We start from the raw sequence: 27,339 nt of genomic DNA on the forward strand, positions 1-27,339 counted from the left end.
TCAGGAGGTGAGTTACTTGCTGTATTCCTAGTCTCTGACCTGCTCTTGTAGCCGCTGTGAATGTGATGAGTTCAGTTGTGTTTCTGGTCAATGTTATCTCCCAGGATGTTGATAGTGGGAGATTCAGTGATGGTAATATCATTGAATGCCCAAGAGATTGTTTCTTATGGGTGATGGTAATAGCCTGGCGTATGTGTGGCACAATACTTGCCACTTGTCAGCCCAAGCCTGGGAATTGTTCAGATTTTTTGCATTTGAACATGGACTGCTTCAGTATCTGAGGACTGAATGGTACTGAACATTGTGCAATCGTTGGTGATTATCCCCACTTCTGACCTTATGATGGAAGGGAGGTCATTAATGAAGCAGCTGGAGATGGTTGGGCCTAGGACACTACCCTGAGGAACTCCTATGGAGAGGTTCTGGAGCTTGAGATGATTGACCTCCAAAAAGCACAACTATCTTTCTATGTGCCAGGTATGACTCCAACCACTGGAAGGTTTGTCCCCGATACACATTGATTCAAGTTTTGCTAGGGCTCCTTGATGCTACACTCAATCAAATGCAGCCTTGATGTCATTTGTAATTTCTACCCAATGGAAGAGGGTGGAAGAGAGTATAATCAGGATGGGGAGTGTCTTTGATTATGTTTGGCTGCTTTGCCAAGGCAGTGGGAATTATAAACGAAGTAAATGAAAGGAAGTACTGAAAACAAAATGCTGGAGATCACAGCAGATCAGGTAGAATCTAGAGAAATTACTAGAGAAAGATTAGGTCCAATCAGGGATAGTAATGGGAAGTTGTGCATGGAGTCTGAGGAGATAGGGGAAGCATTAAATGAACATTTTTCATCAGTATTCACACTGGGAAAAGACAATGTTGTTGAATAGAATACTGAGATACAGGCGACTAGACTTGACAGAACTGAGGTTCACAAGGAAGAGGTGTTAGCAATTCTGGAAAACGTGAAAATAGAAAGGTCCCCTGGACCAGATGGAATTTATCCTAGAATTCTCCGGGAAGCCAGGGAGGAAATTCCATAGCCTTTCACTTTGATCTTTATGTCGTCATTGTCTACAGGAATAGTGCTAGAAGATGGGAGGGTAGCAAATATTGTCCCCTTGTTCAAGAAAGGGAGTAGAGACAACACTGGTAATTATAAACCTTACTTTGGTTGTGGATAAAGTATTGGAAAAGGTTATAAAAGAAATAGGATTTATAATCATCTAGAGAGGAATAAGTTGATTAGGGATAGTCAACATGGTTTTGTGAAGGGTAAGTCGTGCCTCACAAACTTTATTGAGTTCTTTGAGATGGTGACCAAACAGGTTGATGAGGGTAAAGTGGTTGATGTGGTGAATATGGATTTCAATAAGGTGTTTGATAAGATTCCCCATGGTAGACTATTGCATAAAATATGGAGGCATGGGATTGGGGGTGATTTAGCAGTTTGGATCAGAAATTGGTTAGCTGAAAAAAGACAGAGGATGGTGGTTGATTGGAAATGTTCAACGTGGAGATCAGTTACCAGTAGTGTTCTGCAAGGATCTGTTTTGGGGCCACTGCTGTTTGTCATTTTTATAAATGACCTAGATGAGGGCATAGAAGGATAGATCAGTAAATTTGCAGATGACACTAAGGCTGGTGGAGTTGTGGATAGTGCCAAAGGATATTGCAGATGACAGAGGGACATAGATAAGCTGCAGAGCTGGGCTGAGAGGTGGCAAATGAAGTTTAATGTGGAAAAGTGTAGGGTGATTCACTTTGGAAGGAGCAACAGTAAAGCAGACTACTAGGCTAATGGTAAGATTTTTGGGAGCGTAGATGAGCAGAGAGATCCATTTACATAGATCTTTGAAAGTTGCTATCCAGGCTGATAGGGTTGCTAAGAAGGCGTATGGTGTGATAGCTTTTATTGGTAGAGGGATTGAGTTTCAGAGCCATGAGGTCATGGTGCAGCTATACAAAATTCTGGTGCAGCCGCACTTAGAGTATGCATACAGTTCTGGTCACTGCATTACAGGAAGGATGTGGAAGCTTTGGAAAAATACACAGGAGGCTTACTAGGATTTTTCTTGGCATGGAAGGTCTTATGAGGAAAGGCTGAGGGACATGAGCCTGTTTTCGTAAGACAGAAGATTGAAAGGTGACTTAATTGAGACATATAAGATAATCAGAGGGTTAGATAGGGTGGACAGTGAGAGCCTTTTTCCTCAGTTGGTGCTGGCTAGCACGAGGGGACATAGCTTTAAGTCGAGGGGTAACAGATAGAGGACAGATGTCAGAAGTAGTTTCTTTACTCAGAGAGTAGTAGGGGCATGGAACGCACCGCCTGCAATAGTAGTAGACTCACCAACTTTAAGGGCATTTAAATGGTCATTGGATAAACATATGGATGAAATTGGAATAGTGTAGGTTAGATGGGCTTCAGATTGGTTCCACAGGTTGGCTCAACATCGAGGTCGAAAGGGCCTGTACTACACTGTAATATTCTACGTTCATCAATGGAGAGAATGAGCTAATGTTTTGCATCTAGGTGACTCTTCATGAGCGCTGACGTAAAATATGGAGGAGACAGCATTAATGTAATAGTGGTGTGCAGACGGTTGGAATGCTGGGGGAGAAAGGGTGTTGATAGTGCAGATTAAGTGATCGGAATGTGAAAATAGCAGAACATGATTCCTGCCAATTATGCAACTTACACAATTACTAAATTAATAAATTACTAAATTACTAAAGAAATTACTAAATATATTAATAAATTACTTAATTACTAAATTCAGTTATTTCTGCTCTGTCGGCTTCAAAGAAATAGACAGATTTCCTTAAAAGTCCGAAGTTTCACTAAGATCCATGAGCAAAGGGAAGCCACTCTCTTCTACTCAGACTGCTTTCAGCCCCATCTCTGTAATAAGTTCTTCTGGATTTCTGCAGTTACACGTGAGCTACTTAGCTGTAAAACCAATCACTCATGGAGTCATAGAGATGTACAACATGGAAACAGACCTTTCGGTCCATGCCAACCAGATATCTCAACCCAATCTAGTCGCACCTGCCAGCACCCGGTCCATATCCCTCCAAACCCTTCCTATTCATATACCCATCCAAATGTCTCTTAAATTTTGCAATTGTACTAGCCTCCACCACGTCCTCTGGCAGCTCATTCCATACGCATCCCACCCTCTGCATGAAAACGTTGCCCCTTAGGTCTCTTTTATATCTTTCCCCTCTCACCCTAAACCTTTGCCCTCTAGTTCTGGACTTCCTGACCCCAGGGAAAAGACTTTATCTATTTATCCTATCCATGCCCCTCATAATTTTGTAAACCTCTGTAAAGTCACCCCTCAGCCTCCGACGCTCCGGGAAAACAACCCCAGCCTGTCCAGCCTCTCCCTGTAGCTCAAATCCTCCAACCCTGGCAACATCCTTGTAGATCTTTTCTGAACCTTTTCAAGTTTCACAACATCTTTCCAATAGGAAGGAGACCAGAATTGCATGCAATATTCCAACATTGATCTAACCAATGTCCTGTACAGCCACAACATGACCTCCCAACTCCTGTACTCAATACTCTGACCAATAAAAGAAAGCATACCAAATGCCTTCTTCACTATCCTATCTACCTGCAACTCCACTTTCAAGGATACATGAACCTGCACTCCAAGGTCTCTTTGTTCAGCAACACTCCCTAGGATCTTAACATGAAGTGTATAAGTCCTGCTAAGATTTGCTTTCCCAAAATGTAGCACCTCACATTTATCTGAATTAAACTCCATCTGCCACATCTCAGCCCATTGGCCCATCTGGTCAAGATTCTGTTGTAATCTGAGGTAACCTTCTTCGCTGTCCACTACATCTCCAATTTTGGTGTCATCTGCAAACTTACTAACTGTACCACTTATGCTCACATCCAAATCATTTATGTAAATGACAATACTCTGACCAATAAAGGAAAGCATACCAAATGCCTTCTTCACTATCCTATCTACTTGCGACTCCACTTTCAAGGAGTTATGAACCTGCACTCCATGAATTCTTTGTTCAACAACACTTCCTAGGACCTTACCATTAAGTGTATAAGTCCTACTAAGATTTGCTTTCCCAAAATGCAGCACCTCGCATTTATGTGAATTAATCTCCATCTGCCACTTCTCAGCCCATTGGCCCATCTGGTCCAGATCTTGTTGTAATCTGAGGTAACCCTCTTTGCTGTCCACTACACCTCCAATTTTGGTGTCATCTGCAAACTTACTAACTGTACCTCTTATGCTCGCATCCAAATTGTTTATGTAAATGACAAAAAGTAGAGGACCCAGCACCGATCCTTGTGGCACTCCACTGGTCAAAGGCCTCCAGTCTAAAAAACAACCCTCCCCCACCACCCTCTGGCTTCTATCTTTGAGCCACTTCTGTATCCAAATAACTAGTTCTCCTTATATCCCATGAGATCTAACCTTGCTCATCGAATGGTGCTAGGGATTTAGAAGAACTAATTGTCCCTCTGGCGACTACTTGTAATCAACCATCTAAGTAGATCTGGGAGTTTTTCTCTTTCCTTCTGCCATTCATCCTGATTTTAATGTGTTTCTTTTGCCACTGTAAGAATTGCACTGGTTCCAGTTGATGGAATATGTCTATGTTGTAACACACAACATAACAGCTGCATGGAAAGGTTAGATAGACCAGTTAGTATTTTTCTGCCTTTGTTCATGTCACTATGTACCAAGAATTATGGTTTCACCAATAGTGTATTTACTATGCCTCAGAATAAAGTATTTTAACTCCAAGACATCTCTGAAAGGACCTTACATTAGATTGGCTTTGTATTAATAACTTTATACCATCTGGAGATCCTTTTCCCACTCTAGCTCAGGAATTGGATATTTTTCATCTTTAGGTGTCTACAATAACTTTGCCCAATGAATTAATTAATTCACTCATTAATCTGTTTAAATTTTACTTCTCCTTGATACCTTGTTATTAATAAAGATTATGACTCGGCCATAGCTTGATGGAAATCTACAGAGGAAGCTCGATTACCCGAAGGGAGAATTTTGTTCGTTAATTGAATGCTGGATCAAATTCTGGATAACATTGTTAACTAAATATTAGGACGTGGTGATCTTGTTTGGATATTCCGAAATTTGGTTAATCGAATGCTGGATAATCGAGGTTCCTCTTAGTTACTTTCCCCAAATAGAGCTAATTCCTTCAATTTTCATTTGCTTTCTGTTGCAAAGCTAGTTTCCTATCCAACTAAACATCTTCCTACTGATGCCACAAGATTTACAGAGTTTCTTTACCTCATTTATATCAGGCGATCCTCTCTTCAATTCTCCAGCCATGACAAGTACAGACTTGAGAGCTCGAAGTCCAAAGTCGTAATGATGTTGTTTAGAAAGCTGCTCTTTTCCCAGTTTGTAAAGTACAGTCATCTTCTTTGCAAGTATCTACATTAAAGAGAAACAACATAAAATATGTTAAAATCGAATTACATAAGATTATTCTCAGTAAGAGTAAATAAAGGAAACGTTTTATTAACTGGCACATTGGAACCGGGGGTGTGCCATGTGTTATGAAGGTGTAAGGGGTACTGTAACTTTAAGAGTTGAAGAACTTAGAGAATAACACAGAAAATTTGGCCATTATTTTTAAATTATGTCCAAGATACTAAACTCCAATCAAGTTTGAATTTGGTATTTTGACAATATTAAAACCATTGAAATGATATGATGCTTTGGGTAATAGACTGGGAAAAATTGAACAGTTGGAGGAAAACTGCCAAGCCACTAACATGCGCAGACTGCCTGTTGAATACCTCTCTTCAAGGTACCTTTAACTATCAATGACCTGTGAAACAGAATCCCTAAGAAGAAGAAAAGAAGACACAGGAAAATACAGAGGACACTTGACAAGTTGACTGGTTTTGAAACGTGATTTTTTTTTGGGGTAAATCGTAATTGGGATATTTTTATCAGACCAGTATTGAAAAGGGTAAAGTAAAAGATAGGTTAGAGAAAAGAGTTGCAAATAGTTATTAGTTAATTATTCTCTGTTAGACTTTAAAAAATAAAGTTGATAATTTTTACTTTAAATAATGACTTTTGGGATTGTTGTTTGCCTCTCAAATTTTAACAGATTACAGCACGGGTTAAAGCTTTTCTGTGTTGCTGATTTAAATTAGCAGGAGGGGTGGTAAACATATGGTCAAATGCAAAAATGTGGTACTGGAAAAGCACAGCCGGCCAAGCAGCATCCGAGGAGCAGGACGTTTCGAGCATAGGCTCTACACCAGGAATGTCTGATGAAGAGCTTATGCTTGAAACGTCAACTCTCCTGCTCCTCGGATGCTGCCTGACCGGCTGTGCTTTTCCAGCACCACACTTTTTGACTCTTATCCCCACCATCTCCAATCCTCACTTTTTCCATGTGATCAAATTTTCTGGATAATCAAAGGTCCACAGCTTCAATGTAAAAACATACAGGGAGTATACATATCACTGTTATACTTCAGTTACAGCGCAAATCGCTTAAATAATAATGCAACTTTGCCTGAAATGAAACTTAGGGCAGAGAGCCTTCTCACTCACACCCTCAACTGACTAATTAGACATTGTGGTAGATCATGGTATTTGAGGAGAAATTGACTCAGAATTGAATCAACTTTTGATATTTCTTGTGGCCATTTGAATGAATAATATTGAGGTAAATAAAAACTATAATAATAGGACAGAATAATACAGTAAATTTCACAGTGTTTGAGGTTTATAATTTTTGCTGATTTATCAAGAGTGTCAGTTCATAAGGTGCTGGTTGAAACAAAGTTTGCTGTAATGTGAGGTTACACACTTGTTTTTCTAGTATAGAAAAGGTTACACACTTGTTTTTCCTTAATGTCATAGAGATGTACAGCATGGAAACAGACCCTTCGGTCCAACCCGTCCATGCTGACCAGATATCCCAACTCAATCTAGTCCCATTTGCCAGCACCCAGCCCATATCTCTCCAAACCCTTCCTATTCATATATCCATCCAAATGCCTCTTAAATGCTGCAATTGTACTAGCCTCCGCCACTTCCTCTGGCAGCTCATTCCATACACATACCACTCTCTGTGTGAAAAGGCTGCCCCGTAGATCTCTTTTATATCTTTTCCCTCTCACCCTAAACCTATGCGCTCTAGTTCTGGACTCCCCGACCCCAAGGAAAAGACTTTGCCTATTTACCCTATCCATGTCCCTCACAATTTTGTAAACCTCTATAAGGTCACCCCTTATAGAGTGACCCCTTATAAACTCTGGCAACATCCTTGTAAATCTTTTCTGAATCCTTTCAAGTTTCACAACATCTTTCTGATAGGAAAGAGACCAGAATTGCATGCAATATTCCAACAGAGGCGTAACCAATGTCCTGTACAGCCACAACATGACCTCCCAACTCCTGTACTCAATACTCTGACCAATAAAGGAAAGCATACCAAACGTTTTCTTCACTATCCTATCTACCTGCAACTCCACTTTCAAGGATACATGAACCTGCACTCCAAGGTCTCTTTGTTCAGCAATACTCCCTAGGACCTTACCATAAAGTGCATAAGTCCTGCTAAGATTTGCTTTCCCACCTCACATTTATCTGAATTAAACTCCATCTGCCACTTCTCAGCCCATTGGCCCATCTGGTCCAGATCCTGTTGTAATCTGAGGTAACCCTCTTCGCTGTCCACTACACCTCCAATTTTGCTGTCATCTGCAAACTTACTAACTGTACCTCTTATGCTAGCATCCTAATCATTTATGTAAATGACAAAAGTTAGAGGACCCAGCATCAATCCTTGTGGCACTCCACTGATCACAGGCCTCCAGTCTGAGAAACAACCCTCCACCACCACCCTCTGTCTTCTACCTTTGAGCCAGTTCTGTATCCAAATGGCTAATTCTTCCTGTCTTCCGTGAGATTTAACCTTGCTCAGCAATCTCCCATGGGGAACCTTGTCGAACGTCTTACCAAAGTCCATATAGATCACATATACTGCTCTGCCCTCATCAATCCTCTTTGTTACTTCTTCAAAAATACTCAATCAAGTTTGTGAGACATGATTTCCCACACACAAAGCCATGCTGACTATCCCTAATCAGTCCTTGCCTTTCCAAATGCATGTACATCCTGTCCCTTAGGATTCCCTCCAACAACTTGCCCACCACCAACATCAGGTTCACTAGTCTATAGTTCCCTGGCTTGTCTTTACCATCCTTCTTAAACAGTGGCACCGCGTTAGCCAACCTCCAGTCTTCCAGCACCTCATCTGTGACTATCGATGATACAAATATGTCAGACAGAGCCCAGCAATCACTTCTCTAGCTTCCCACAAAGTTCTCAGGTACACCTGATCAGGTCCTGGTGATTTATCCACCTTTACCCACTTCAAGGCATCCAGCACTTCCTCCTCTGTAATATGGGCATTTTGCAAGATGTCACCATCTATTTCCCTACAGTCTATATCTTCCATATCCTTTTCCACAGCAAATACTGTTGCAAAATACTCATTTAGTATCTCCCCCATTTTCTGCAGCTCCACACAAAGGCCACCTTGCTGATCTTTTGGGGCGGAGGGGGGGGTGCTATTCCCTCCCTAGTTACCCTTTTGTCCTTAATGTATTTGTAAAAACTCTTTGGATTCTCCTTAATTCTATTTGCCAAAGCTATCTCATGTCCCCTTTTTGCCCTCCTGATTTCTCTCCCATACTCCTACTTCCTTTATACTCTTCTAAGGATTCACTCGATCTATCCTGTCTATACCTTACATATGCTTCCTTCTTTTTCTTAACCAAACCCTCAATTTCTTTAGTCATCCAGCATTTCCTGTACCTACCAGCCTTTCCTTTCACTCTGACAGGAATATACTTTCTCTGGATTCTTGTTATCTCATTTCTGAAGGCTTCCCATTTTCCAGCCATCCCTTTACCTGCAAACATCTTCCCCAATCAGCTTTCGAAAGTTCTTGCCTAATACCTTCAAAATTGGCCTTTCTTCAATTTAGAACTTCAACTTTTGGATCTGATCTATCCTTTTCCATCATTAATGTACATACATCTCAAATTTTATCAAGCATTCTATTTACACTGCCAGGCTTCTGATAAATAACTACTAAAATATAGTCAGCCAATAAATAACTAAAGATAAAGTCACCATAGTCCCAGAGGACCATTTTGTTAGCCTCATTGAACAGAGATGGCTGGTAGTAGTTTAACCTGTGGATCACCACACCTCAGACAAGGGTGAGGTTGAGAAGATGGGATCTTCATGCCAACCTAAGCCTCAGGAACTCACAGTATTGGTGTAATTTTGCATAACAAATCAGCTGAGCAGTCAACTGGGCTAACTGATACCCAATAACTAAATTGAATTGATTGAAATAATCTGATTGAACTGCCTGTGACTTTGCTTGAACAAACAAAAACAAAAGAACTGTGGATACTGCAGAATAGCATCACCCTATTCAGCTTCTCTCTATAGCTTAAACCCTCCAACCCTGGCAACATCCTTGTAAATATTTTCTGAACCCTTTCAAGCTTGAGCACTTGGAACAATATGGGTAAATAAATGAAAATCAGTAAGAATATGTTTAAGGGGAGTCGTGTTTGACAAAAAACAGAAAGTGCTGAAGAAACTCAGCAAGTCTGGCAGCATATATGGACAGAGAAACAGAGTTAATACTTCAAATCCAGTACAACATTTCCTCAAAACATGATTTTTTTTATAATTGGGAGTAATTTCAGAGTTTGCAGATGGTATGAAACAAACAAATGCAGTAACAGATTTCAGGAAATCAAATTGGTGATACATGGCAGGGAAGTATGAAGTTATGTCTTTTAGTACATAAAGTGAGAAGAAGTAATACGAACTAAATGGTACAACTTTAAAGAAGGTGCAGGAAAAGAGGCATCTGGGGATGGGATTTATGTACGCACATCTTTCTAGGTTGCAGGATAAGCTCCAATGACTGATAAAACACGTACAGGTTAATTAACTTCTTTTACAGAGGAAGAGAGTGCATTAGCAAGGATGTTATACAAAACCTTATAAATCCCAGCCGTGCTTTTTTTTGGCACCTTACTTTTAGAAGTCTGTCAGGATCTCAGAGAGACGCAGAAGAGATTTACTCCAGGAAATTTACTGATCAACAACACACCATCTTCTCAAAGACAATTAGGGATGGTCAACAAAGACTATCTTACCAGCAATGTTCACACCCATGAAAGAATTTTTGTAAATCCTCTTTTGCTGTTCCCTTAACATAATCACTTTCACACTCAACACTGGGCTAGTTAAAGTCCCCATTATCATTACTATACAGTTGTTGCACCTCCCAATGATTTATTTACAAATTCTGCTCCTCTATCCCCGTCCTACTATTTGGTGCCTTATAAATCATACCAAGTAATGCCGTACCTCATCTCTCATTTCCTAACTCCAAATATATAGACTGTGTCTGTAGCGATTGTAACAATGTCAGCCAGTTGGACATTCTAGAATATGAGTTCCCCAATTGGGGCAGTTAATCTGGTCCAAGCAGGGAGTCTTGGCTAATATAAAATGGTTAGGAGAAAGTGAGGACTGCAGATGCTGGAAATCGGAGTTTAAAAGTGTGTTGCTGGAAAAGCACAGCAGGTCAGGCAGCATCAAAGGAACCGGAGAATCGACGTTTCGGGTATAAGCCTGATTCCTGAAGGGCTTATGCCTGAAACGTCCATTCTCCTGTTCTTTTGATGCTGCCTGACCTGCTGCGCTTATCCAGCAACACATTTTTAAGCTAATATAAAATGGTTGAATGTCAGGGATACTGCTGCCTAACTCTGTATGAGGCAGTCTGATAGTCAAGGCCTGTTAATGTTTAAATAGAAGGCAGTTTGGTGATGGGATACCCAGCCTCTGTAGAATTATTTCACTGTCTTTGACCTCTTAAAGACATATTCATTTTCCAAAATTGTAATATGTTCCTTAAGCTAAACTGCTATCTTTTCACCTTTCTCCTCCCTTCCCCTTCCTGAATACTGTCTAGCCAGCAACATTAAGCTTTCAATGTTCCCGTTTTCTCTGGAGTCAGGACTCCATCATCATCAGTAGTCTTATTTCCATGTGGCTATTCATACCTGCAGATCACTGGCCTTAGTTACCAAACTGTGTACATTGTCACACTTGTCCTCCAAGCCTAACTCAGATCTCTTTCTATTTTGTTTTTGACATTGGTAGAATAAGTTTAAGATTATTTGTGGCAAACTAAACAGGGGTTGCAGAATGCTTCTAAATGTAACTCTTCGTAACAGTCAAAGTATATGTGGTGGATTACAGACAATAATGTCCCCGTAGTTAGAACACAATTTATCCTCCTAACTGATGCAAGCAATGTTACAGAAGGCTGACTTATATGCTAAGTTTTAAAAAAACAATAAATTAATTTCAGTATAGTTTTTAGCTAGTTTAATTTTCATAATGTATTTTTTTCTCTGTGAGTCTTTGACCAAATGCATTTAAGTAACAAATTTCTGGACAAAATGAACTTCCATTTAAAATTGAATGGGATGTTTCTGAACTAAAATTTGCAGCCCTCCTACCTTTGCCATAAGAAATCCTTCTGAGAAAAGCATAATTTCACAGATTTGCTGAAGGTCAGGGACAATCACCACCACAGGCCTGAAGAGAGCTTTCACCGATTCTGGCAGCTCTGTACGTCCAGCATAGCCAGGATTCATGGTGATAAAAATGCCGATTCGACTATCCAATGTAATCTCCTGGCCTTCAAACTACACGAATAAAACCACAGAGAATGCAAGAACAACAGACCAAATGTCAGCAGCATAATAAGAAGCAGCAGTGCCAATATAGCAGCTGATCACATTGTGTTTACACTAATAAAACTAAATAATCTCTAGGAATTCAGCACAGAGACCCAGATGCCACCAAATCAGGATCTGATTCCAGGATGCCCACCCTCATTCCTGTCTCTGGGAATTTTCACCAGCAATATGTAATGGTGACATTATTATGCCTGCACATTTCTTACATGGTGGACATAGATTCATAATGGATGCTATGATGGGAGTAGAGGAGGCAAGGAGGATTGGGGTGTCTGGAGGGTCCTGGGGATATAAGCTGTTTGGAGTCAGCATGGTAGATATGAGGGGCATTAAGGGCACAGAGGAGCATGATAGGGACAGTGAGTGCAGGTTGAAGGATCATGGAGGTGGCAAGGTGCATATGAGGGACTTGTAGTGGATACGGGACCATAGAGGGGGCATGTGGGACGGTGAAGGTGAGGCGTAAAGGTCTGAGGGCCTGGAATTCATAATTTGAAGTGAGCCGAAGTCCCAATAAAGAAAGGAGAAGTTCAAGCCTGGCCATCTATCCATCATCAATACCACCTTGGGTTTGTCTCCTGAAAGACTGGGCCAACTTCATCCTGCACTTAGCTCCACTGTGTGGAAATACGGCAGCATGGAGCCCTTTGGAGAGAGTTAGGTCTGACAGAACGCAAAGTTTCCCAACTTTAGCTGCTCACATACCGTTCAGAAATATGGCCAATGACATCATATATTAATGGTGAGCAGGTGCCAGTGTTAGACTGAGGTGGACAATGTTAAAAATCACATTACACCAGGTTATAGTCCAGCAGGTTTATCTGGAAGTACTAGCTTTTGGAGCACTGCTCCTATGGGAAACACTTCAGCGGTCAGGGACATTCAGCCTCAGACCTTTGGGTGACTGTCCCCCAAGGCAGTCGTTGGGATATGCAACAACGCAGAGTGGCCAAGCAGAGGCAGATAGCCAAGTTCGATACCCACGAGGATGTCCTCAACCAGGATCTGGGGTTATGTCACACTGTACTATTCACTCATGCATGCACACAAATGCACTTACGTACTCACACAATCACACAGACCCTCTCTCAGACACACACTCTCTCCCAGACTCACACACATACACCCCTCACACTCACATGCACAACCTCTCACAGGCTTACACTCTGTCACACTCACATGCACAGATGCGCATTCAGACACACACACACACACACACACACACACACACACACACACACACACACACACACACACACACACTCTCTATCTCTCTCTCTGTCCCTCACATGCACAGACACACACACATATAAGTCTATGTGGTGAATTTGCATTTGCAGGCACATTCTGCTCTACTCAAAAAACACTCAAACTGCACACAGTCAATGCAGGCAGTCAATCCATATAACATTTCATAAATTCCTACTTTGGAAATAGAACCAGTCTGACTCAAGATTGGGAAACAGATAGACTCTAACCTCACACTTTTAATGCATTGTCTGAGCTGAGACATCATTTTTTAAATAAAACTTTAAGTTATCTCAAGAATGTGACTGAAAAGAACTTCTGGAATTTAAACATTAATGAACCAAAACCTGCAACCCATTCTAAAAGATGAAAGATTTAACAGCAATCTATGTTTGTTCAATATATCGTATCAATTGCCTGATACTATTATCTTGTGCGAAAAATTCTATGACTTATGATCTTGCCCCACTAGCTACCTGATGCGGGAGCAGAGCTCCGAAAGCTAGAACTTACAAGTAAACCTGTTGGACTATAAGCTGGTGTTTTGTGATTTTTTAACTTATCTATATTTTAAGGTCAGACTAAGCACACAGGCAATTGTTTTGCAAGCATTTTGTTCCAATAAATGAACCTGCTGTATATTAGACAGAACATAAAATGCACTGAGATAGTTGCAGTATAATGAACCAGATCGCTATTCACGAATGGATAATTTACCTATTTCTTTTTCATCTGCATTTATCCATATATATATAAGCATGGGAATTATTTACATTAGTTAATACACACAGACAAGAGGAACCTCTAGAAAAGTTAAAATGTGCAATAACAGTAAGTTGTTGTTCTTACCTGGAATCTGGTCAGATGATACATGAGTGCATTGCGGATTGTCTGGATTTGGGAAGACACAACTGACAAGACTGCAGCCTCAATACGATTAAATTCATCAAAGCAGCCCCAAGCACCACACTGAGCCAATCCAGAGAGGATTTTCCCCATTGCCTACAAGAAAAGATGGAGTGACTTTTTCATCATTCTTCATTCTCAGGTTGGGTGACACACCATGATTGCCATGAGAAAATAGTCAGGCCCTTTTTTCAGTTACAACTGAAGGGTTAGTTGGGCCAGTTCTGAGGGCAGTCAACCACGCTGGAGTCACATATGGCTCATGGAGCTTTGCTAGAAATAAGTGTAGTAATAAATAAGAAAAGCCTTGGCCTTGTTGGATAAGAGGCGAAAGTGAGGACTGCAGATGCTAGAGATTCCTGATGAAGGGCTTTTGCCCAAAACGTTGATTTTCCTGCTCCTCGGATGCTGCCTGACCTGCTGTGCCTTTCCACCACCACACTCTCAACTTGTTGGATAAGAATTTTTTAATAGAAAAACACAGAGCAGAACACATGCCCAAGCCTGCATTTTCAAATTTAGAGATTTTTCTAGGCACCAAAATCATTAATAGACAATTTCAGTTGTGCAATTTATTAAACTGTGATATGAAATCTTCCCAAATGATATGCTTCTTCTATTAGATGTCAAGTTTATTCATAGATTTATCAAATGCATCATCCATTTGAATTTCTTGATTCTGAAAAAATTCAGTTTCTGGCACAGATACTACTTATGTAAGTTCAGTTTCTTCCAACCCTTCAACATTTCCCATTGCTTGTCCACAATATCGAAACAGATCATTTTCCAGAAGGCTCCTCTTAGCTTGGATCGTTCCCTCACCCATTCAGTTAATTTTGATTAGACTTACAGTGTGGAAACAGGCCCTCCGGCCCAACAAGTCCACACCGACCCGCCGAAGCGCAACCCACCCATACCCCTACATTTACCCCTTACCTAACACTACGGGCAATTTAGCATGGCCAATTCACCTGAGCCGCACATCTTTGGACTGTGGGAGGAAACCGGAGCACCCGGAGGAAACCCACGCAGACACGGGGAGAACGTGCAAACTCCACACAGTCAGTCGCCTGAGTCGGGAATTGAACCTGGGTCTACAGGCGCTGTGAGGCAGCAGTGCTAACCACTGTGCCACCGTGCCGCCCACAATATAATAGAACTAATCAATGATGGCTCAATACAGCATCCACCAAGGCTTCAACACAGAACAAAAGAAGCGAGCTCACTGCCAATGCCATCCATATATTTCAATTGTGGTGTTGTGGGGAAAAATTAAGCTAATTCCACAAAAGGAGAGAAATTTCACTTCAGGGGACACTGAGGGCCCTACTAGTGACAAGCTGTCAGCCTCAACCTAACCTGCTCTCTCAACTTAATGATGAAGGGGGAGAAAAATCAGATAAGTTACTGGAGAGGAAAACAAATACAGTAACATTTTTGACAATAATTTTGCAAGATGCAAAATAAACAGTCACTTGATAAAGCCAAAGGTCTCTTTCCCAAGCGCCCATTTGAAATCTATTAGATACAGCAAGTTAAACATAAAGTCTGAAATATGATAACAGATTATTACAATTCCTTACTTTGAAATCCATGCCTTCTCCACAATTTGTCACAACACAAAGTAATCCAAGAGCCTTGGCCAAGTCTTTAGTTGTCTCTGTTTTGCCAGTACCAGCTGGTCCTGCTGGTGCCCCACCTAGATACATGGACAATGCCTGAATAAAAGTAATACAAATCACACTGAAATCAACAAGTGGCACTGAACAATATTTTGACATTGATACGTTTGTATCAGTGTCTAATTTATTTCATTGTTAGATTTGATACCTGTGTCAGTGTCAGGTATATACGATCTGTTAGAGGAGTGATCACCAGACGACCATTCAAACCCATGTATTCATATCCATAGTCAAAGGATCCTGTACACTGATGCACCCTCAGCTCATCAGGCACACGCTCCCAGTAGAAGCGAAGTTGGCTCTCCCATTCAAACTCTCGGGCATCCATTATGCTGATTAATATTAAAAGTACACATTAATGGTTATCATAAACACAAAATGGTATCTTCAGCAGGTATGGGAATTGAACCAGAGCTATTGGCATCACTCATATAGTCATAGAGTCATAGAGATGTACAGCATGGAAACAGACCCTTTGGTCCAACTTGTCCATGCCGACCAGATATCCCAACCCAATCTAGTCCCACCTTCCAGCACTCAGCCCATATCCCTCCAATTCATATACCCATCCAAATGCATCATAAATACTGCAATTGTCCCAGCCTCCACCACATTCTCCGGCAGCTCATTCCATACACATACCACTCTCTGTGTGAAAACATTGCCCCGTAGATCTCTTTTATAACTTTCCCCTCTCACCCTAAACCTATGCGCTCTAGTTCTGGACTCCCCGAGACCAGGGAAAAGACATTGCCTATTTATCCTATCCATGCCCCTCATCATTTTGTAAACCTCTATAAGGTCACCCCTCAGCCTCCGACGCTCCAGGGAAAACAGCCCCAGCCTGTTCAGCCTCTCCCTGTAGCTCAGATCCTCCAACCCTGGTATCATCCTTGTAAATCTTTTCTGAACCCTTTCAAGTTTCACAACATCTTTCGATAGGAAGGAGACTAGAATTGCATGCAATATTCCAACAGTGGCGTAACCAATGTCCTGTACAGCCACAACATGACCTCCCAACTCCTGTATTCAATACTCTGACCAATAAAGGAAAGCATACCAAAAACCTTCTTCACTGTCCTATCTAGCTGCAACTCCACTTTCAAGGAGCTATGAACCTGCACTCCAAGGTCTCTTTGTTCAGCAACACTCCCTAGGATCTTACCATTAAGTGTATAAGTCCTACTAAGATTTGCTTTCCCAAAATGCAGCACCTCGCATTTATGTGAATTAATCTCCATCTGCCACTTCTCAGCCCATTGGCCCATCTGGTCCAGATCCTGTTGTAATCTGAGGTAACCCTCTTTGCTGTCCACTACACCTCCAATTTTGCTGTCATCTGCAAACTTACTAACTGTATCTCTTATGCTCGCATCCAAATCATTTATGTAAATGACAAAAAATAGAGGGCCCAGCACCAATCCTTGTGGCACTCCACTGGTCACAGGCCTCCAGTCTGAAAAACAATCCTCCACCACCATCCTCTGTCTTCTACCTTTGAGCCAGTTCTGTATCCAAATGGCTAGTTCTCCCTGTATTCCGTGAGATATAAACTTGCTAATCAGTCTCCCATGGGGAACCTTGTCGAATGCCTTACTGAAGTCCATATAGATCACATTTACTGCTCTGCCCTCATCAATCTTCTTTGTTACATCTTCAAAAAACTCACTCAGCATCATAAATCAGCCATTCAGCCAACTGAATTAATCGACCACAAATGGGGTGTGTTGATAACCAGATAACTGAGACTACCATGAAAGTCCTGCCTTCTCAACCTTACCCCTTGCCTGAGGGTGGTGGCTCTCAGGTTAAACTCATCATCTGTCGTCTTTCTCTGGGACTATAGCGACTCTATCTCGAACATAAAATTAACCAACAAGCAAAGAAAAATGAATAGCTGTAAGTTCAAGATATAATTATTTTATTTTTCCAATCTCTTCTTCAACTCCTAAAGACACTGACCAGTACAGGGATAGAGTTCCATCAATAATTGATGGTTTTTCATTGGTTAAGTGAATACATAGAGCTCCTATGATGGGCTCAGGAGGAGTTGGAGTCTTGCAGTAACTCCTGATCCTACTCCCACTTAATGTCTGACTTCATTTCAGCAGAGAATCTATGCACTGATCAGCAGCTGAAGTTCAAAATGGCCCTTGTTCCAACATGTATGCAAAGATATAGTTAAAGAAAAATGAAAAGGAAGAGTTTGCTCTGCCAGCACAAAGGGAACAATTAAAACCTAGCCATGTACTCTTCGGTTTCACTCCAATAAAGGATATAAGAACATAAGAAATAGAAGCAGGATTGGGCCACCTGGCCCAGCAAACCTGCTCCATCATTCAATAAGATCATGGTTCATCTTTTCGTGGACTTAGATCCACTTACCCACCGGCTTACAATAACTCTTTTACTGTTCAAAAATCTATCTATCTTTGCCTTAAAAAATATTCAATGGGGTAGCCTCAACTGCTTCACTGGGCAGGGAATTCCACAGATTCACAACCCTTTGGATTAAGAAGTTCCTCCTCAACTCAATCCTAAATATGTTCTCCCTTATTTTGAGGCTATGCCCCCTAGTTCTAAGTTCACCCAACAGTGGAAACAACCTCCATTCTTCTACCCTACCTGTTCCCTTCATAATTTTATATGTTTCTTAAAATCTCCCCTCATTCTTCTAAATTTTAGTAAGTATAGTGCCAGTCTACTCAATTCTTCTCATATGCTAACTCTCCCAACTTCAGAATCAACCTAGTGAACCTCCTCTGCACTTTCTCCAGTGCCAGTACATCCTTTTTCAAGTAAGAAGATTAAAACTGTACACAGTACACTAGGTGTGGCCTCACCAGCACCCTACACAGCTGCAGCATAATCTCTCTATTTTTAAACTCCATCCCTTGAGCAATGGACAATATTCCATTTGCCTTCTTTATCTGCTGCACCTGCAAACCAACTTTTTATTATTCATGCACAGGACACCCAGATCCCTCTGCACAGCAGCACACTGAAATTTTTCACCATTTAAATAATAGTCCATTTTGCTATTATTCCTACCGACATGGATGACCTCACGTTTACCAACATTGTATTCCATCCGCCAGACCCTTGTCCACTCACTTTTCCTATCTCTATCACTTTGCAGACTTTCAATGTCCTCTGCACTCTTGCTCTATCACTCATTTTAATGTCATCTGCAAACTTGACGCAGTATACTTGGTAACCAACTCCAAATCATCTATGCAAATAGTAAACAATTGTGGCTCCAACAGTGACCCCTGAAGCACACCACTAGTCACAGAAAAACACCTATTTATCCGACTGTGAATATTGACATTTAACTAGTGACCACTTTACCTGTCCCTGACGAATGTATCTACAATGTCTCTGGCATGAACATCAATAATAAGAACGGTGTTATATTTTTTACGATCATTCCTGCTCAGTGGTTTTGTGATGCGGGTAACCAAGTCATCAATCTGCTGGTGCATCTTCTTAGCATAATTCTTCATGGCTTGCTTATCTCCTTTCTTAACCCTTTGGAAAACATCTTCAACCTCCCATGTCCACCATACTTGGGTAGCAGCAAGGACGACCATGCCCTCAAAAACCAACATCCAGTCATTTCTGAAGGATCAAAGGAAAAGTATATTACTCACTGAAGGAGTCAGTCATTCTCACATTTCAGAGATTATTAAGTTACTCCAAAAGTAATAAAATCAGCCATCTAACTGCACTCTCAGATTTCACCTACAGGGACAGGAGTGGAAAATAGAAATAAAGAATCAAGCCCAGTGATATATTAGCTGATATATTAGCTGATCAAGCCCAGTGATATATTAGCTGCCAAACTGCTGCTGCCCATAGTTTGATGGCCTTATGGAATTCTTAACGAAAGCCTTTGGAGTCTTGTATTCCTCTGTGTGGCCAGTTTGTACTGATTGACTTAAAGCAAGCATAATGGCTGTTATGGATGTTCACTGTACTGTGAAATAAAGCTTATTAATTAGATTTCTGTTTATCAGTGGCAGCAGCAACTCGAAGGGCGGGAGCTTGCAGCAGGGGCCTGCCGGGAGGGGTGAGTCACTGATTTGAACCGTTAAAAACTTACCACGAGCACGGGAGTCCTCCATTTCTGTTTTTCAGCGGTAGCAGCACCAGGGGCCAGACGGGAGCGGTGACTTACTGATTGGACCTTTTAAATTTGAAGTCAGAGAGCAGAGGTTTCTGGGAAAGGAGTAACTTCTTATTTTTATTTCCATCCTGCTATATGTCAGTGTTGTCTCATCCCAAGACCCTACCTTCGTAGGGCCTCCCAACCCACCACCTCCTCTAACCGTAGAGACCAGGGCCATATCAGGTAAGCGTCTCTTTTTTACTTTGTGACTAGGGGACTAGCAGGGATGGCAATGCAGGGAGAGCAATGTTCCACCTGCATAATGTTTGAGCTCAGGGACACCATTAATGTCCCATCCAAATACATCTGCAGGAAGTGCACCCAACTCTCGCTCCTCCAAGACCGTTTAGGGTGTAGGTTTGCTCGCTGAGCTGTAGGTTTGATATCCAGACGTTTCATTACCTGGCTAGGTAACATCATCAGTGGCGACCTCCAAGTGAAGCGAAGCAGTTGTCTCCTGCTTTCTATTTATATCTTTCTCCTGGGGTTTGTGATGATGCCATTTCCTGTTCATTTTCTGAGGGGTTGATAGATGACATCGAGACCTGTGTGATTGTTTATGGTGTTGTGGTTGGAGTGCCAGGCCTCTAGGAATTCTCTGGCATGTCTTTGCTTAGCCTGTCCCAGGATAGATGTGTTGTCCCAGTCGAAATGGTGGCTTTTTTCATCCGTGTGTAGGGCTATGAGGGAGAGTGGGTCGTGTCTTTTTGGGGCTAGCTGGTGTTCATGTATCCTGGTGGCTAACTTTCTTCCTGTTTGTCCTACGTAATGCAGTCCTTGCATGGAATTTTATAGATGACGTTGGTTTTGTCCATGAGTTGTACTGGGTCTTTTTTTATTTTTTGATTTTTTTTTATCTATCCTGGGACAGGCTACGTAAAGACCTGTCAGAGAATTCCTAAAAGCCTGGCACTCCAACCACAACGCCATAAACAAGCACATAGATCTAGATGCCATCTATCAACCCCTCAGAAAATGAACAGGAAATGACATCACCACAAACCCCAGGAGAAAGATATAAATAGCAGGAGACAACAGCTTCGCTTCACTTGGAGGTCACCACTGATGATGTTATCTAGCCAGGTAATGAAACGTCTGGATATCAAACCTAAGGTCAGCGAGCAAACCTACACCCTAAACCTCAACCTGAGCTACAAACCTTCACAAACCTTGCGACCTCCAAGACCGTCTTAGGAAACTGGAGCGGGAGCTGGATGAACTTCAGATCATTCAGGAGGCAGAGGCTGTGATAGTTAGGAGTTACAGGGAAGTAGTTACTCCTAGGCAAGAAGAAAGCTGGGTGACTGTTCGAAACGGGAAAAAATGTCAGTGGAGGGATCCTCTGTAGTCGTTCCCCTGAAAAACATGTACACCATTTTGGATACTGTTGAGGGGGACAACTTACCAGGAGTATGCAGTGGGGCCCAGGTCTCTGGCACAGAGCCTGCTCCTGTTGCATAGAAGGGAAGGAGAGAAAGGGGGAGTGTGTTAGTCATTGGGGACTCAATCGTTAGAGGCTCAGATAGAGGGTTTGTTGGGAACGAACGAAACTCACGGTTGGTGTGTTGCCTCCCAGGTGCCAGGATCCGTGATGTCTCGGATCATATCTTTGGGTTCCTGAAGGGAGAGGGTGACCAGCCTCAAGTCGTTGTCCACTTAGGTACCAACGAAATAGGTAGAAAGAGGGATACGGATGTAAGGCAGGATTTCAGGGAGCTAGGGGGGAAGCTGAGAGCAAGAACAAACAGAGTTATTACCTCTGGCTTGTTTCCCGTGCCATGTGATAGCGAGGCAAGGAATAGGGCAAGTTATCAGCTGAACACATAGCTGCAAGGATGATGCAGGAGGGAGGATTTCAGGTACATGGATAATTGGGGTTCATTCTGGGGAAGGTGGGACTTGTACAAACTGGACGGTCTTCACTTAAACCAGAGGGGTACTAATATCCTGGGTGGAAAATTTGCTGGTGCTATTCGGGTGGGTTTAAACAAGCTCAGCAGGGGGGTGGGAACCGGAGGTGCATAGGAGGATGAGAGGAGGAAGGACAGGGACAGAATTTCAGGGTCATAGGAATGTGCTGGCAGACAGCAAGCTGGTTTGAAGTGTGTTTATTTCAACGCCAGAAGTATCCAAAATAAGGTAGATGAGCTTGCAGCATGGATAGGTACCTGAGACTTCGATGTTGTGGCCATTTCAGGGACATGGATAGAGCAGGGTGAGGAATGGATGTTGCAGGTTCCAGGGTTTGGATCTTTTGATAAGATCAGGCAAGGCAAGAGGGGGAGGCTTGGCCTTGTTAGTCAAAGATAGTATAATGGTAACTGAGAGAATTTTTGATGAGGACCCGTTTACTGAGGTAGTGTGGGCTGAGGTTAGAAACATGAGAGGAGAGGTCACACGCTTGGAGTTTTTTTTAAATAGGCCTCCGCAGAGTTCCAGGGAGGTGGAAGAGAGGATTAGCAAAATTATTCTGGGTAGGAGTGAATGGAACAGGGTGGTCATTATGGGGGAATTTAACTTCCCCAACATTGACTGGAAAGGTTATAGCTCCAGTACGTCGGATGGATCAGTTCTTGTCCAATGTGTACAGGAGGGTTTCCTGACACAATATATCGAAGAGGGGAGGCCACACTGGATCTGGTGCTTGGTAATGAACCAGGCCTGGTGTTTGATTTAGTTGTAGGTGAGTACTTTGGAGAGCGTGACCATAATTCAGTTACGTTTAGTTTAGCGATGGAAAGGGATAGGTACATGCCACAGGTCAAGAGTTATTGATGGGGCAAGGGCAATTATAATGCAATTAGGCAAGAATTAGGATGCATAGAATGGGGTAGCAAAATGCAGGGGATGCAGACAATGGAAATGTGGAGCTGGTTTAAGTAACAAATATTGCATGTCCTTGATAGGTATGTCCCTGTCAGGCAGGGAGGAAGTGATAAGGTAAGGGAATCGTGGTTGACTATAGAAATTGCATCTCTTCTTAAGAAGAAGGAGGCTTATGTGATGATGAGCTGAAAATGTGTTGCTGGAAAAGCGCAGCAGGTCAGGCATCATCCAAGGAGCAGGAGAATCGACGTTTCAGGCATAAGCCCTTCTTTCCTGAAGAAGGGCTCATGCCCGAAACATCGATTCGCCTGCTCCTTGGATGCTGCCAGACCTGCTGCACTTTTCCAGCAACACATTTTCAGCTCTGATCTCCAGCATCTGCAGTCCTCACTTTCTCCTTATGTAATGATGAGGCAAGATGGTACAGATGAGGCAATGGAGAGTTACAGATCAGCTAGGAAAGAATGAGATACGAGATATTAGACTAGAAAGGATCGGGCTTAGTTACGAACAGGTGTTATCAATTCTAGAAGGAGTGAAAGTAGACAAGTCTCCTGGGCCAGATAGGATTTATCCGAGGATTCTCTGGGAAGCTAGGGAGGAGATAGCAGAGCCTTTGGCTTTGATATTTGAGTTGTCATTGTCTACAGGTTTGGTACCAGAGGACTGGAGAATTGCAAATGTTGTGCCCTTGTTCAAGAAGGGCAGTAGAGATGATTCAGGTAATTATAGACCAGTGACCTGACTTCTGTTGTAGGAAAGGTTTTGGAAAGGATTGTAAGAGATAAGATTTATAATCATCTAGCAAGCAACAATTTGATTTCAGTAGTCAACATGGTTTTGTTAAGGGCAGGTCGTGTCTCACAAACCTCATTGAGTGTTTTGAGAAGGTGACCAAACATTTAGATGAGGGTAGGGCAGTTGGTGTGGTATACATGGACTTCAGTAAAGCCTTTGATAAGGTTCCACATGGTAGGTTGATGGAGAAAATGCAGAGGCATGGACTTGAGGGTGATTTAGCAGTTTGGATTAGAAACTGGCTTTCTGGAAGAAGGCAGCAAGCGGTGGTTGATGGAAAATATTCAGCCTGGAGTCCGGTTACTAGTGGTGTGCCACAAAGATCTGTTTTGGGACCACTGCTGTTGGTCTTTTTTATAAACGACTTGGACGCAGGCACAGGTGGATGGATTAGTAAATTTGCAAACAACACTAAAGTCGGTGGAGTAGTCGGTGCAGTTTGGAAGAATGTTACAGGTTGCAGGGGGACTTAGGTAAACTGCAGAATTGGGCTGAGAGGAGGCAAATGGTGTTCAATGCAGCTAAATGTGAGGTGATGCACTTTGGGAAGAATAACAGGAAGGCAGAGTACTGAGTCAATGGAAAGATTCTTGGTAGTGTGGATGTGCAGAGGGATCTTGAAGTCCATGTACATCGATCCCTGAAAGTTGCCGCCCAGGTGGATAGTGTTGTTAAGAAGGCATACAGTGTGTTAGGTTTCATTGGTAGAGAGATTGAGTTCCGGAACCGCAATATCATGCTGTAACTATACAAAATGCTGGTGCAGCCACACTTGGAATATTGTGTACAGTTCTGGTCGCCCCATTACAGGAAGGATGTGGAAGCATTGGAAAAGGTGCAGAGGAGATTTACCAGGATGTTGCCTGGTCTGGAGGGAAGGTCTTATGAGGAAATGCTGCGAGACTTGGGTCTGTTCTCATTGGAAAGAAGAAGGCTAAGGGGTGATTTGATAGCGACATACAAGATGATCAGAGGACTGGAAAGGATAGACAGAGAAAGACTTTTTCCTAGGATGATGGCGTCAGCTTGTACAAGAGGGCATAACTACAAATTGAGGGGTGATAGATGTAAGACAGATGTCAGAGGCAGGTTCTTTACGCAGAGAGTGGTAAGGGCGTGGAATGCCCTACCTGCTAATGTCAACTCAGCCACATTAGGGGGATTTAAACAATTCTTAGATAAGCTCATGGATGATTTTGGGATAGTGTAGGGGGACGAGCTGAGAATAGTTCACAGGTTGGCGTAACATCGAGGACCGAAGGGCCTGTTCTGCGCTATATTGTTCTATGTTCTATGTTCTAATTCATAACTCAGAAGTCTAATTATTTGCTCTTCTGATTCCAAGGATTTGAGAAAGCACTCCTGAAGAAGTCACAAGCATCCATTTCAGAGCAAAAGGAGGTTATGCACTTGTGCATCACTGAAGGTGAAAAGGTAACTAAAGGAAACCTAAATTTGTAACATGCATCAGACCCATATTTTAATTTCTCTGTGGGCTTCCTGGTGTTTTGGGAAACCTAATGCAATTTGGTAATTAGTTTTAAAAGTTGGGGCTTAGATATATTGCACAGAAAGGGCGAATTCTACCCTGAATTTGACATAAATTGTTCTTATTACTGCTTGATATAAACTCTGGACCCAATAATTTAAAGTTGGCCCTTAATGAGCAGACATAAACTAAAACTCAAAATATAAAAACAATAGCAAAGTTTATATGAGAACATAAGAAATAGGAACAAGAGTAGGCCACTTGGCCACTCATGCCTGCCCCACCATTCAACAGGATCATGGCTAATCTGCCCAGGCCTCAGCTCCTCTTTCGTAATAGCGCCGCATAGCACTCAATTCCCCAGTACATCAAAACTCTATCCACCTCCTCTGGTATTCTTGCCTCTGCAAATCTCCGGTGTAAAGAATTCCAGACATTCATTACTTTCTAGCAGAGGGAATTCCTTCACATCCCAGTCTTAAATAAGAGTCCCTTCATTCTGCAGCAACATCCCCTCGACCAAGATTCCCCTACTAGTGGAAGCATCTTCTTAACGTCTACCCTGTCAAGCTCCCTCAGAAACTTTTACTTGCAGAAGATCATCCTTCATTCTTCCAAATTCTAATGAATAAATACTGCACCTGTTTAGCCACTCCTGATTAGTCAACTCATTCATCCTAGGAATCAGGAAAAAGTGAGGATTGCAGATGCTGGTGATCAGAGTCTAGACTAGAGTGGTGCTAGAAAAGCACAGCAGGTTAGGCAGCATCCAAGAAGCAGGAAAATCAACGTTTCAGGCAAAAGCTCAGCAGCCCCAGTAGCCTAATGGATAAGGTGGCACTGGCCTTCTAAGCCAGGTATTGTGGGTTCAAGCCCCATCTGGGGTATCAGGATGGTTCATCCTAGGAATCAGTCTAATGAATCTCTTTTGAACTGCCTCTAATACAACTATATCCTTTCTTCCTGTTATCATCACAACATGACCTAAAATGGAACTCAAGTTGATCCAACAACAAGAACGTAATTGGCCAAGAATCAAAGCTCAGAATGTTCACACATCCAGTAATGCAATTCCCAAACCAAAACTATTATTAAAGTCCAACTTAACCTTAAACATTGTGTTTCTCTACAGTTAAACAGCTACAAGTTACATTAAAAGGCAGTTTTGGACAATGCTTACCTGCTCATGGTCTCACAGTATCGAAAGATTGCCTCTTTTGTAATTAGCCGGTTTGTTTTTCTCATTTCAGCCAGGACTGCAGTCATCCAATCTTCAACGCGCCCCTCAGCGGGTGTAGCCTGCCTGAATTCCATTACCTCCCCTTCAGCAGATATCATTGCTGCTGCCAACGTCTCATTCTCATTACCCACTTGGAACCTCAATGATGCAATGTTATCAAACATCTGAAACATTAAACAGGTAATCATCTCACAGAACCTGACTTTAATAAATTATCAAACAGTTACAGAACTTGCCAATTATTTCACAAGGGTTAACTTTTCTCTTCTCACCACTCTGGGGATAAAGAGGTTTCTCTCCAAGATAGAAACCCCCTGGTCCTCACCCTCCACCCCATGAATCTCCAGATACAGCGTACTATCCTTCGCCACTTTTGCCACCTACAGTCAGACCTCATCACCAAGGGTATATTTCTATCCCCATCCCTATCTGCGTTCTGCAGAGACCATTTCCTATTCCTTGGATGTTGCCTGACCTGCTGTGCTTTAACCAGCAACACATTTTCAGCTCCATTCCCCCATGAATCCCTCATTAGATCCACACACCCCACCAAACCACCCTACACACCTGGAACCTTCCCTTGCCACCACACAAGGTATAAAACCTATGCCCACATCTCCCCCTTACCTCCGTCCAAGGCCCTAAAGGATCATTTCAAATCCAGTAGAGATTTTCCTGCGCATCCACCCATCTCATCTACTGCATGCGTTGCTCTTGATAGGTCTCCTTTATATCAAGGAGACAGAATGCCAACTCATGGAGCTTTTCAGGGATCATCTCCGGGACACATGTACCACATAACCTCACCGCTCTGTGGCTGACCACTTCAACTCCCCCTCCCACTCTCCCAAAGACATACAAGTCCTGGACCTCCTCCACTACCAAATCAAAGCCATCCACCAGCTAGAGGAAGAACGCCTCATTTACCACCTCAGGACCCTTCGACCACATGGCATCAACATTGACTTCACTAGTTTCTAAACCTCTCCTCCTCCCACATTCCGATCCAACCCTCCAACTCAGCACAGCCTTCTTGACCTAACCTACCTGTCCATCTACCTTCCCACCTATCCGCTCCACCCTCCCCACCAACTATCACAATTATGCTCAATGTGCATCCACCTA

General features: G+C 42.4%; 1 protein-coding gene across 1 annotated transcript in view; it reads right to left on the reverse strand.

Moving 5' to 3' along the window:
• The window catches only part of dnah10 (dynein axonemal heavy chain 10), a 330,367-nt gene that overhangs the window by 180,150 nt on the left and 122,878 nt on the right, over positions 1 to 27,339 (reverse strand). Inside the window, exons 30-36 of the mRNA XM_060844124.1 lie at positions 26,155 to 26,378; positions 19,042 to 19,311; positions 15,839 to 16,022; positions 15,592 to 15,726; positions 13,952 to 14,104; positions 11,612 to 11,800; positions 5,304 to 5,450 (exon numbers count right to left, since the gene is read on the reverse strand). Of these exons, the coding sequence (XP_060700107.1) occupies positions 5,304 to 5,450; positions 11,612 to 11,800; positions 13,952 to 14,104; positions 15,592 to 15,726; positions 15,839 to 16,022; positions 19,042 to 19,311; positions 26,155 to 26,378 (1,302 nt within the window). The remainder of the gene's footprint in view (positions 1 to 5,303; positions 5,451 to 11,611; positions 11,801 to 13,951; positions 14,105 to 15,591; positions 15,727 to 15,838; positions 16,023 to 19,041; positions 19,312 to 26,154; positions 26,379 to 27,339) is intronic.

Source organism: Hemiscyllium ocellatum, chromosome 24 (assembly GCF_020745735.1).
Source record: "Hemiscyllium ocellatum isolate sHemOce1 chromosome 24, sHemOce1.pat.X.cur, whole genome shotgun sequence".
In the NCBI taxonomy this organism is placed as follows: Eukaryota; Metazoa; Chordata; class Chondrichthyes; order Orectolobiformes; family Hemiscylliidae; genus Hemiscyllium; species Hemiscyllium ocellatum.